General features: G+C 37.2%; 1 protein-coding gene across 2 annotated transcripts in view; it reads right to left on the bottom strand.

Moving 5' to 3' along the window:
- TRPM5 (transient receptor potential cation channel subfamily M member 5) overlaps positions 1-12,671 on the bottom strand; it is a 42,987-nt gene that overhangs the window by 985 nt on the left and 29,331 nt on the right. For both annotated transcript variants that reach the window (XM_054827730.1, XM_054827731.1), the window contains exons 18-25: positions 11,918-12,036; positions 11,266-11,398; positions 8,680-8,854; positions 5,922-6,090; positions 5,043-5,221; positions 3,563-3,695; positions 1,412-1,484; positions 193-283 (exon numbers count right to left, since the gene is read on the bottom strand). In XM_054827730.1, coding sequence (XP_054683705.1) covers positions 193-283; positions 1,412-1,484; positions 3,563-3,695; positions 5,043-5,221; positions 5,922-6,090; positions 8,680-8,854; positions 11,266-11,398; positions 11,918-12,036 — 1,072 coding nt within the window. The remainder of the gene's footprint in view (positions 1-192; positions 284-1,411; positions 1,485-3,562; positions 3,696-5,042; positions 5,222-5,921; positions 6,091-8,679; positions 8,855-11,265; positions 11,399-11,917; positions 12,037-12,671) is intronic.

Raw genomic sequence — 12,671 nt, 5'->3', positions numbered from 1 at the left:
TTAAATATATTTTGCAAAAGGTAATTTTTTCATTCAGAATTATGAATATTCCGTTCCTTGTTCATATTCCCATTACCTCTAGGTACCTCCTTATGTGGTTCTTTTCCAATCTTTTTTTTCCCCTTGCAATTTTTTTAACTAAATTATTCAGCTGTATTAATTAGCATTTTCATGATTGTTTTCAATACTTACATGTATAGGTTGGAGCTGGTTGGTTGCATAATAGGTTGGTTTTGGTTAAAACCTCTGCCATTGAGGAGATAACAGCTGTACAGTAGCAAATCTACAAAATAGGTAGTGATTTCTACGTCAGCTAATTTTTGCAGTACTTTATCCATTCTTAAATTTGCAAGAAAGATAATCTAGGCAGCAGCCTGAAGCAGGATCAGAAATATCGCATTTATTTAAAGAAATAGTTGAACTGTCTTGGAGGAAGATTTGTAGTAAATACCTTCCCCTTTTTTTGTGAGTATATTGCATTATCTCAAGCTGGCACAATCTAATTAAAGCATTTCTTGTGTGTTCCTGTTGGACCTGTATTTGATTTCGACATTGTTCATTGAATAGCATGACTTTTTTCAGGAAGCCATAAAATGGATAAGAAAAGGGAGGGAAACTGTAATGGGAGTATTAAGATAAGGAACTTTCAGCGAGGCCAAAATTACACTGGAGAGTTCTAGGGACAAAGAAAACAGTAACAGTTGTGCTACGTAGCACATGGTAATGCTGAGCATTTTCAGACTGTTTAAAAGATGTTTGTTTATATTTCAAGGGTTTGTCATCAAAAGCTCAAGATACGGTTTCCTTCTATTATTTGTGTTTTACATTTGTACGTTAGACACTTCCCTTTGAGCAGTTGGTGTCTGATATCTAAGAAAATTAGAAAAACTGATGTTCAAGAAGATTTGGTGTTAAAAAAAACATGTAGACGTGGCACTTTGGGACATGGTTTAGTAGACATGGTGGTGTTGGGTTGACAGTTGGACTTGATGATGTTAGAGGTCTTTTCCAACCTTAAGGTTCTATGATTAGTCTAGGTCAGATGAGACAGAATATGGGTATTTTCAAAGTTGACAGTTTTAAAGAAAGAAAAAGTTGGGAGAAGGAAGAGAATGGAGGGGGGAAGATGAAGCGTTTTCTTCCAGAAGCATCCTTAGTGAAGGAAGTAAACATTTCTCAAGTAGATTAGCAAAGAGCGCAAGAAATGCTGTATTCCCATTTCTACCTGAGGTCAGAAATGTTTCTTTACATATGTATATCACCAGAGAGAAAACAATAAGGAAAGTGAAACCATAATACAGATCCATTTCTCCTTCCCTTTATCCCTAAATAGGGTCTGCCAAACCACCATTAAATGAGAAACATGGTGAAATCCTAAAGCTGATATAAATGCCTATAAACTATTACTTACCTGGGCTTCCATAACTTTAAACCGCTTTTCTTGTTCTTTCAATCCACTAAAATATTTAGACAAATTATCCACCCTGTTGAAACAAAGCAGACACACTGAGCAAAAGCAAAAGGCCTCAGAAGAAATCCTAAAACACAAAACCCCACATAATTTCCTAGAGCCATGGCCCCTCGCTGGCAGTTCTGTGCTGCTGAGATATACCAGAGCCCCCTTAAAGTTTTATCCTTTTGAGGTGTTCCTGCAAGTATTTATTGAACAAAGCAGGGTTTCTGGAACCCTCTCACGCACCTCACACAGATTACAGCAGTCTTCAGCTGCCAGTGAGGGCCACTGAGCCCCAGCTGCTGTGGAAATCAAGGACAGCAGAAAGGAGCCTTAGGTCCAGCTCTGTCTCCAGCCATTTATGTCCCACCTGTACCAAATGTAAACTGATCCTGGTGTGAGAACTGAGGCCACAACATTTTCCATCAAGACAGGGGAGATGAGTGACTTCTTAAAATTTATATGAGGTTTCATTTTTGGAAACTGGCTTGACATTCAAATCCCTTTTTCCATGCAGTCCAAAGGGACTGTGTAAAGAACTTCCCCATAGTGCCTCCAAATCGTTGTATTGTCCACATGCTTTCTGCATCCTTCACCTCTTCCCCCATCGGTTCCTTATTCTTAGCATCTGATTCCCCATAGACTCCTCAAATCCCTCTCTGCTTTCTCCTAACTACTGTTTCAAAGTTTCCCTCTAACAGGTTACGTTCCATTCAGATCTGTGTGAAAAAGCTGCTGCTGGATCGGTCTAATCCATTTTGGGATTGGTTCAATGCAAAGTTCAAAGAATCGCTTTCAGAGGGTTGCATAAGATTTGAAATACACACAGCTACCACCTAAGAACAAAGATAAAAAGCTACGGGTTTAGTGGTGTTCATCTGAACCTTTTCCAGTCTCTGGCTCTGCTATACCTGAAATACCGTGAAGCCAGACTGATTCTTACTTTTTCCCTCCAAGCTGTAATGTAATCTACAATGTACCGTCTTTAAAGCTTTCTAGCTTTAAAACTGGAAAGAATATAATTGTGCCCTCTGTTTGGAAGCAGTTGCACACATATTTATTGCTTGATCTCAACAACTGACCTCTCATTCTTAGGGTTTGTCAGTGATCTGCTTATGAGAATAACGTTTAAACCAATGTAATAATTCTAAATTATTATGAATTAAGAGTCTATGTAGATTATAGGGAGAAGAGTGTTTTCCAAGAACATACTCATGTAAGCTGTTCTGGTCTCCAACTATTCTGTGAGTTAGACAGACAGAGGTTTGTTTTGAAAGACAGCACAGAAAGAAAACAGCACAAGAACATTTCTGTGGAACTTTCTTATGATGATAACTTTCACACCCATTGTGCCTCTATTTGAAGTCAGTTTTATCATAAGAGGAAACAGCTGAAACAGGTGTTAAAAGCTTCTTTAAAGAATGCTTTGCTGTCTGGCTTTCAGTATTGCCTTAGATGTTTCTGCTTTCCCTGCCTGTAACTACTTTGTGTCTCATGTAAAGGAGTAAACCTCTGATTAATAATTTAGGACTTTTCCTTTAGAATACTAAACCAATTTAAATGATATTCCTAGTGGGGAGATATTTTAGAGAAGTATTTAAATAGAGACTCAATTAAATACAATTCTAGAGCCAATATCATTCATTTCTTGTGGAAAACTGTAGTCTCCTGCCATAAAGCTGTAAATAATTGTTCTTCTGCATCTGTGGGCTGGGGGTAATTCAAGATATCTTAAACTTCCATTCAAAAGTCTAAGCTATTCAAAAGTCTAATTTAAAAGTCTGTGTTGTATTCCTACAGGGGAAGGAAGTGCATGCACTGCAGTATAGCCAAGGAACTATTCTTCCACCATTTCTTCATGAATATGATTTTCATTGAGCTTGACTGCAGATCTGGCTGGAGCTTACAGGTCTGTAACTCTACGTACTTTGCCAAAAACTCTTCTAATACTGTAGTGATGCTGGCTTCTCACATTTTTTCATGGCCTGTGTATTTCCTAACTGCATCCTAGTTGGACTTGTCATATAAGCTTTACAAGCACCTGCATGTTTATCTCATTCAAAGCTGAAGACTTGCAAGGTATGTTTACTGTGGGTCAGAACAACATACTTATTAGATGTGGCCTTCAGCCTTTCTTCATTGCTTTCTTTTCTTTCTTGTTCAAGGTTTACAAGATAATTTTCTTTTTGCACCAGCTCCCATGTTACGATTTTTTGATCTAGGCCAACTGGAAGATCTCTTTCTGTAGGGGAAAAAAAAAAGAATTCTGTTTTACTCCTTTTTCTCTTATACTAGTAATGGAAGGCTGCTATGCTAAAGAAAAGTGACATCTTGCCATTGCAGGCCCTTTGCCATTGCAGGAGTGTCATGTTACGAAAATGTAGTGTAAAGTAAGTATTTTCTATGGGTTTTTTTGTTGTTTTTTTTTCTTGTGATGGAAGGCAATAGACCTTTTTGCAGTTGGATATGACTCCTGACTTTTCTAAAGAACAGCTTGGACCAATTTTGGTGGTTCCATTTAAACTCATTTACAACTTTACTGGATTCTGACATATTTTAGCCCCAAAGTATTTAATGAGCAGAGCTTTATGTTCGGATGTACTTTATCATCTAAGCTTCTTTATTAGAATAATTATAATAGGAAGGACAAACTGTGAATAAATCCCTCCACCTTGAAGTATAAAGTCTGTTGTTGTTGTCAAGTGTCCCAGCCAATAACAGATCTTAATTTCACAGACATATTTTGAATGTAACGTGCTAGTTTTGTATCTTCCTGAAGATTGGTAAATGGCATGCTGCTGCTGCTCCAAACATTGCTGAATCTATAACCTGAGCAGTCAGGTACTTGCTTTCTTAGGGAAAAAAAAGATATTTTCTTTTTTTAAGGAATCTTCAGCAGTATACTTTGATAGCCAGAAGGAGCATGTCTGAAAGGGAGCTTAGTCAAAGGGCTCTGCATTGGTCCAGTCTGACAACAGTTGTGCTCCAAAGCCCATTGTCAGCCTGTGCGTGAGGAGTAAATAGGCTTATTATCAGATGCTATTAAACTAGATGGGCCAAGTTTGCCATCGCTAGGGAAAGTCCCCAAATGCCTTCTGTAATTGGGTGAATTTCATCTGCCTTTTTAATTAAAACTTTTAAGGGACCACCATTTCTCTAAGCATGCTCACTGTCCCTGTCTCTGTATTGGGAAATTCCACTGATCCTACTAGATTTTTAGACTTGGTATATGTTTTTAGGGTTGTCCGTACTTAATATTTACTAAAATTCAGGAGCAGATGAAATAACTGTTCATTAAACCTCTCCATTGTTATCTCTTCAGAAATCAAATCCCTTTAATCAGTTCTATATTGACCCCTTTGTTGTAATAACTACAGTGCATAAAGAAATGCATTGTGGGAAACCATTTATAGTAGAGGATACATTATAAGCCTTAATTTTTCACTTGTACTCTCCTGATACTCATTGTTAAAAATAAATTGTGACTCTCGGCTTAAGGAAATCTTAATTGCTCTTTTGTTTTGCCTATACAGCATGACCTAGGAGAGTGTCAGGGTCTCCAGTTGTTAGAATTTTTTTGACAACTCACCCAGATGTTCTTTTCTGTGTTCCATTTTGTTGAAGATTCTTCTGAGAACCAGAGTTATGTGGTTAATAATGATAAATGGTGGTGCTAAGGCAGGCCGGCCATAATATTCAACAATCAGGTTGTAGCGCTGAATTTTCCAGAAGATGTCTGCATTGCCCTGAACAACTTGAAAAGTGTAACTGTAATTGGGGGGAGGGCAAAAGTATGTAACTGTTTTTACCACAACAAGCTAAAGCTTATTATTACAAAATTTAGTTCCTCATTTACTTTAAAAAAGGAACAGCAAGCTCAGCAAGTAGTGTTAATTTAATCTAAAGTTTGTGCAAATTCTTAGATATTAAAATAATTGCAGTTGCAGTCTTCAAACGTTAAAAATTACATTTTTTTTAAAAAAATGGTAATTCCACTTCACTCAGGCAAGATCAGCAAACATGCCACATCAGTTCTTCAACCAAATGAATCATTATTAGCCGTGTTGACATGAAGCATTTCCCCTACGTGCAGATTATCCACTGTTAAGTCTGCCAAGTTTACAGCTGCTTTGCACCTGCAGACTTGTACTGCAGCACAGCCAGGGATCCAGACCCTTCTATACATGTTTAATTGAATTTTTAGCAGTAAAAGAGGCTTCTTTTCTACTTTACTTTAGTGTGGCTAGAGTAAGGATGATGAGAACTTAAGAACTATATGATCACAGAAGTCTACCTATAAATCCCCAAATAATATTTATTAGGAAAATTATTAGTATTCCAAGTATTCCATTCCATTAGTATTATTATTAGTATTCCAAAATGAATAGCCAACAGCAATGTAGTAAATGTGGGTGTTCAGTTAAACCTTTGCAGCCTCTGTCTTGATACGTACTGAAATTGCTCTTACCTGAACATAGCAATGAGGAGATTCATAAGGAGAACATTTGTGACTAGTAGGAAGACAACCAACAGAAGTATGACAAGCCAGTTGGCATAGCTATTAGGACATGATGGCGAGTTCTCTTGCAGAATCTGCAGTGGATTAGGTGTACAGTTCCTGGGATACATTCGTGATGCTGCAAAAGAAGGTAGAGAAATAAGAAAATAGCTTCGACAAATCCTACTGCCACATGTATTTCTTAGAGTGGAGACAAAAGCTTTGCATTTTGGTGAGCAAAATCTGTGACCTTCAACAAAGAATGACAAGAATTCCAAATTGTTCCTGAGTCTTGAAGTAATACATTTCATAGCTATTTCAATACAATTAAAAACTGAACTAATATCTCTACATGTCTTTTCTTAAGAACTAGTGACATGGATGGATGCGTACATTCAGTACTTTACTGTTAAGATACAAATCAAGGACAATGATGGTATTGATTACCAAAATGAGATTTAATCTTGGCTGTATATAAACAACAACATAAATTTGTTCTGAATATTTTACAGTCATTAAAAGCTTAAACCCAATATTGTGGTAATGTTTTTGTGCTGCCCTTGTTGACAACTAGTAGCACTGTAAATACAAGACTCTCTCAACCCTAAAAGAACAGTTCTTTGACTGCTTGAGCTACTGAGCTAATTCTTGCAGTTCAAAGATTATTTATGCAAATTAATATTCAATGTCTTTAACTTTGTGAATATGTAACCATGTCATGTACATGAAGAGACATTGCTTTAATGTGCAAGAGGTTTGCAACCCTTGGACAACGCAGACCTCCAGAACCTGGCTGCTCGTTCAGTGGCAAGATGGCTGTCCCAGCTGGCTTTTCAGTAACATTCAGCAAAGGGGGATTGTACTGAAAAGGCCGTATCCTTTTTAGACTAGTTTTGAGTTCCAAAAGTCACACCACCTTTGAGTATTTCACAGTTGTGTTCTCCCACATACTCGTGCCTTTGGAGTCCTCATGCTAGTACACGTGTTAGAGGAGAAAACTCAGTAAAAGCTGGGAGTGGAGTTCCTCGTTCCAAATTTAAACTACTTTGTACATCTGAGCTTGCAGCCGAGGTTAGTAAGAATGGTTCTACTGCATCAGACTAGAGGTCTAACCCTGTATCCTGTCTCCAGCTATGAATTAAATCCACAAATTTAGAGTAGCATAATAATATTTACTTTTTTGTTCTCCATTTTTTCCCTAATAATTATTTTCCCCACTGCCACAGGTAACCCCATGATCGTATTCCTCAGAGCACGCAGTTGTATCAAAGCTCACCACAGCTGGGACTGCTTTCACCAAGTGCATTACCTTATATTTATCTACACAGAATTTCATTTGATGATTTAGCACTCATGAGGGTCCTCTGCAACTCTGAGGTATCAGCTTTAGTCTTTACTATCCAGTAATGTAGTTTTGTCAGCAAATCTTGTCCCCCTCATTACCCATCTCCTTTTCTGTATGTTTCATAGAGATGTTAAACAGAATAAGCCCCAGAGGGCCCCAGGACAAATGACTCCCTTCTGGAAGTTGCCCATGTAATTAATTAATTTTTTCTTTGTCTTTTAACCAATTATTTATCCAGGTGAAGACACCCTTTGGAGTCTCAACGGAGAGAAACACACATTTCTAGGGAATGTTACATTTGACGGTTGGACTTGATGATCTTGGAGGTCTTTTCCAACCTTAAAGATTCTATGATTCTACATCTATGATTCTATGATTCTACATCTGACCTGTTTCCAAATCAGATGAATCCTATTCCAGAAATATTTGTTTCTCTCTAATTACTTTAATGGCAATAAGAGTGACTGGTTGTGCTGTGCCTGCTTACACTGTAGGCATTTAAAGTTAAGTGAGATGAATCACACCCTGGCTCTCTTGTCTCATTCAGACTTTTTTGGCTTTTCTAAGACATGCTTTTTCTTACTAAGTGGAGTGAACATGAAAGAATGCTTACTGGTTTGCTTCTGTCTATGGGATTTTTTTGATTCCGTCTATATTACCTCAAGTTTGAATCCCATTTCAATATTGCCACTGACATTTAGCACTGTTATTCTGGCTAAATGCTGTGGCATTACTTCAGACTTCTTAGGAGATGACCTATTATGTATTTTACCTGCTTGCCTATCAGAAATGTTGCCTTTGAACTTTTATGTCCAAGTATTTCCATGTCTTGTGATTATTTTTATGTTGTTTTGTTTGAAATGTTGCATATATGCAGTTACTAGCTTTATTTGATTGGAGCAGCTTTACCTCCAGAGTCAATAAGTGCTCTAGAGGAATATTTATTCTAAAACATAAGTGTTTGCTTATGGGCAGAGCTGTAGTGCTTTAACACTGTCACGTTAAGCTACTGCCAAAATGTATGGAGGTGCTATTATTTCAGTTTACACAGGGTTATCTGGGTCTAGGTTAAACTGAATGGAAATGGATTGAAGTGAAAGAAAGTATGCCAGCCTTTAAAACTGCAAATCCTTGTGTGAATACTTCAGACAGCTTGTCTAAATAGGGCCAACCTTTATGCTCGAATGTAATTCCACAATGCACATTATCTCTTTGCAAATACACTATTTATATCACAGTAATGTGAAAGCTCTGGCCTGCAGGACAAAGATTAAAAAAAAAAAAAGAGGAAAAAAAAGACAATACTGGGAAGGAATTCCATGCTCTAATCAGAAGTGTGCATTCAAAGATGGCCAAGTTAGGGGGGAAAAGAAATTTCCTCACTGTCTATTTCATCCAGTGGAATCTGGCCAAATATCTGAAGGTAGGGACGATAAAGCACCCTTCTGAATATCCATTCCACTCGGCTGTCATCGGGATGAAGTAGAGCTTGAGTTGTCACACCGTAGGCAATGAGCCACACACTCAAGAAAAATAGAAAGAAGAAAACATCCTTCATCTAAAAAAGAGAGCAGGAGGGGAGAAAAGGAGAGGTGACTGTAACAGCATAGTCAAAGAATGGTAGTCTTTCTCTATGAAAATGGCTCAAATAATTACATTTCTTTACGAGCTTGTTTAGGTTAAAGGATGTGGAATAGGATACAGTTCCATGCACAGAATTCCTCTTTTCACCTTGCTGTTATCATAGAGTGTTCTTGGCCTGTAATCAGCATTTTTCTTCGATAGTTCATTTTGCTAAAGACATTTGTAAAATTAAAACCTTGCTTTTTAATCATCTAACATTTTAAAATGAAACACATTTTCTTTTAAGTGAATCTCATTGTACCTTTAAAATGCAGATTTTCTCTGAGATCTCACAGTACCACCAACTGCTTTACTGTGAATTACAAGAGTTCTGCTGCAGCAGTGAATGCTAGTAACAGTTGGTGCTCATTGATGAATACTGAACCACTGATACAGCAGACACTGAAGGCTGTAAGGATCGGGTAGCTTCTGTCTTGGGTTTTCAAGCTAAAAGTAATGCATCTGAGGGATTGTTTTCAGGACTTCCTGCTTTTAAACATTGTGTTTCTCTACAGAAGCAGAAGTAATTGAATCCTAAACCACTTTAAAAAAAAAATCTAATATGTATTTCAAGTGCAATGATTTTTCCCTGGTGGAAGAGGAACACTTCATCCTCTTCCCATCTAATCTGACAGAGTTCATTAGGGACAGTAGCTTTGTTTCAATTAGATTATTGGATTGTGCAGTTACCCAAAAGCATAGGCATTTCAGACCTCCAGGATGTTACTTGCAGTTTTGTTAAGAAACATGGTTTCTAAGCCAGGCAAGACATGTCTCTCTGACTTTCACCAATCTATTTTGTTTTCTGAATGATTTACAATTTAGTGATGCTGCAGGACTGTAATGGTGTCATAGTTAAGAGATAGTGGTGGCAAGTCTGGAAATACTTTTTTCCAACCTGCACTTTCTCTGTGAACGGGCATTGTTCTGGCATTGAACTGCCATTTTAGCAGCTACCAGACTTGTTTCAGCAATTCTGTAGCAAGGTTAAAAAGGAAAAAGACACTAAGAGATGATCTTGGATTGTTCCTCTGTTTAGGTAAGGTAAATGATCTTGCTTGAATGCACTTGATAAACCTTTTAAAAAGGTATCATTTACTGAAGCAACTTTCACTGTTCTTTCATTTGATGTAAGGTTCAACATTGAGCTACCAAAGCCGAGGCATTCTTTTGGCTTGGATGGGGGGGAAGATGAAAGGTCCCGTTTTATGGTTTTTGTCTAGGGTGCTCTTTATGTTCTTATTTGCATCTTCTTAATCTGTGTGTTATCTCATATGACTTCAGATGCCCATATAATAGGCACAGCACCATATTTCTTCAAGGCCCACGTTTAGCTTGGTGTGCAGGAAGGAAGGGTTAGGAGCTGTAGATCTGACTTGTTCTTGTACAGTAAAAGTCTGCTAACGCTGTAAGCTAGATAATGTTCAAGAACAAATATTTATTTGCCATTTATCCTTTTGCTACTCCAAGCAAATGTCATGTTAGAGTTCCAGTTATTGCATTTGTAGACAAATCCAAATAGCTTGGTAGTTATGTTTATTCAATATATAGGCTTGTTTAGACTGTAGGGCTTTTACTGAGCTCTGCTGTGAGTCACAAATCAAATATTTGTAGATTCTATAATAGCACTTGCAATTAGATGAACTCCTATTAATCAGTTACCATGAGCTAATTGGCCTAGAGGATTAACATGCCTAAATAAAAAGCTACTTCAACATACCAACGCATACCCAAGCACAGTAACTGTAGTCCTAATGCCTCATCTCCTGCAGGAGAGTGGTAATAAATAAAAATCTTTTATCAACATCTTCCAACATATGCTCACAAAGTACTAGTACATGTTTTCATTGTAACTTGGAGCTACAAAATACAAGTAAGAATGACTCCTATCCTTTTTCACAGATTTTTTTCACACTTCTTGCAAATAACATAATCTATTTCCCCAAGCGGAGCAGAGTCATTCAGTAAATGCCCTGCCCTTCTGTAAGTGGCCTGTCGTCTGTCTGAGGTCTTTGCTCTGAAAGCACACAGCTGAAGAAGTAGGAGGAATAGCAGCAAGTCAAAGACACTCTACTCTTCATTTGCCAAATCTGAGGTTAAATTGTTAGGTAAGGTAAAAGCATTAGTAAATTGGGATCAACTTATTACTACAGAGCTCTTTAGAAGATCTATTTCAAACTTCTTGCATCTAATACTCATGATAAATAAGAGAATATATGCAAAAGGACAAGTCTTAAGAATATAAAAATATAGATTATAAACTGATTTCCTTTGTAAAGAGAAGATTTCCTACTCTCCATTTTTCAGAAAACATGAGTATTTATCCAAGAGAGACTGCACACTTACCATCCTTTCCACAATTATGATCTTTGGTCCAAGTTGTTTGTGAATTGCAAAAATATGTATAAGTCTAAGTGTAAACACCATAAAATCAATGGCAAGTATTGTACGGCCAGCTTGAAAAGTCGAGTTCAGCATCCTGCAGAACACATGAAATGAAATATCAGATCTCAGCAAGTACTGCTGAGAGGTATTTTCTCAAATATTACATTCAGTTTCCGGGCATAGCCTAGTTAGGAAAAGGCAAGCGCTTCAGGGCTGTGGTTGCATAAGCCTGTAAGAGGAATGTAACATAATGTCTGTACATTGATGAGAAATAGCCAAAACATGGTGGGACACTGTATTCTCTGTCTTGGCTTCAATGAGATTTATTTAAAAAAAAAAATTATACATTGAGTAAAAGTGATTGCCAGAAACAATTTTAAAAAGCGGATTCCCATACATCTGTTTGAATATACCAATATGTCTTTTTGTGGTCTCTGGAGCAATTTCTATGATACCACAGAATTTTAGAGGCTTTTATTACAGAAACATGTCTCAAAGCTTGTAAAAGTAAATGTCACAGACTGTCCTCACATGGACATGAGACTCTCCTGTCAGTTGCAATACGTAGCCCTTGCTACTGATGCTGACCACATCACATGGAACAGATATATACCTGCAGGCTACCCCAATTATGAAGAGGAAGATGGTCACCATATCACATTTATTCCAGTTATCCTCCACATACAGTTTAAATTTTTTCATTAAATTTGTGTCTTCATCTGTATAGAAACTCTGAAGAAGAGAAATAATCATTGGTATTGATCTGTTTCAAGTTTCACTATTGCATTGTGAGTTTTAACATAATATGTTTCCCTTTTCTCTTTCATTGCAAAAAGCAAAACCAAATTCCTAGTGTAATAGCAAAAAAAGCTTGAAAGCATAAGCTCGGTTTACTGTCTTAAAACACAAAAGTTGGATGAAAAAGGAAAAAATCAAATCTTTTCATTCTTGTGATATTAGCCTTAAGATTTTTTGAGGCCTGATTTAAGATTTTGTCAGCATTCGGGCTGTTAAACACTACAGCAACTTCCAAAGTTCAGTTTCTAGACATTGCTGTCTACACAGCATGAACAGATTTGACATTTGTATACCGGAATTGTCAGAGAGTGCTACGAGTCAGGTTTCTGAATTGGATTTTAGCCTGGCTCTCTTCATGTTTTACAGGTTTATAATGAAATGTTCTTTGATCCAAATATTTTCCATGTCCTCCTCTGATTATAGCCTTGCTGCATAATTTAAATAAATTGTTACAAACTGGGATCCCCTTCACTGTCCCTGTTGCTTAAATAACACCTATTTGTTCTTCCAGAGTAAATGTTTATAACTGCTTTTCCATGTTTAGAGAGGACAGCTTTATGCACCCACAG

This window comes from Grus americana, chromosome 5 (genome assembly GCF_028858705.1).
Source record: "Grus americana isolate bGruAme1 chromosome 5, bGruAme1.mat, whole genome shotgun sequence".
Lineage (NCBI taxonomy): Eukaryota > Metazoa > Chordata > Aves > Gruiformes > Gruidae > Grus > Grus americana.
This window is presented reverse-complemented; position numbering and strand designations above follow the sequence as displayed.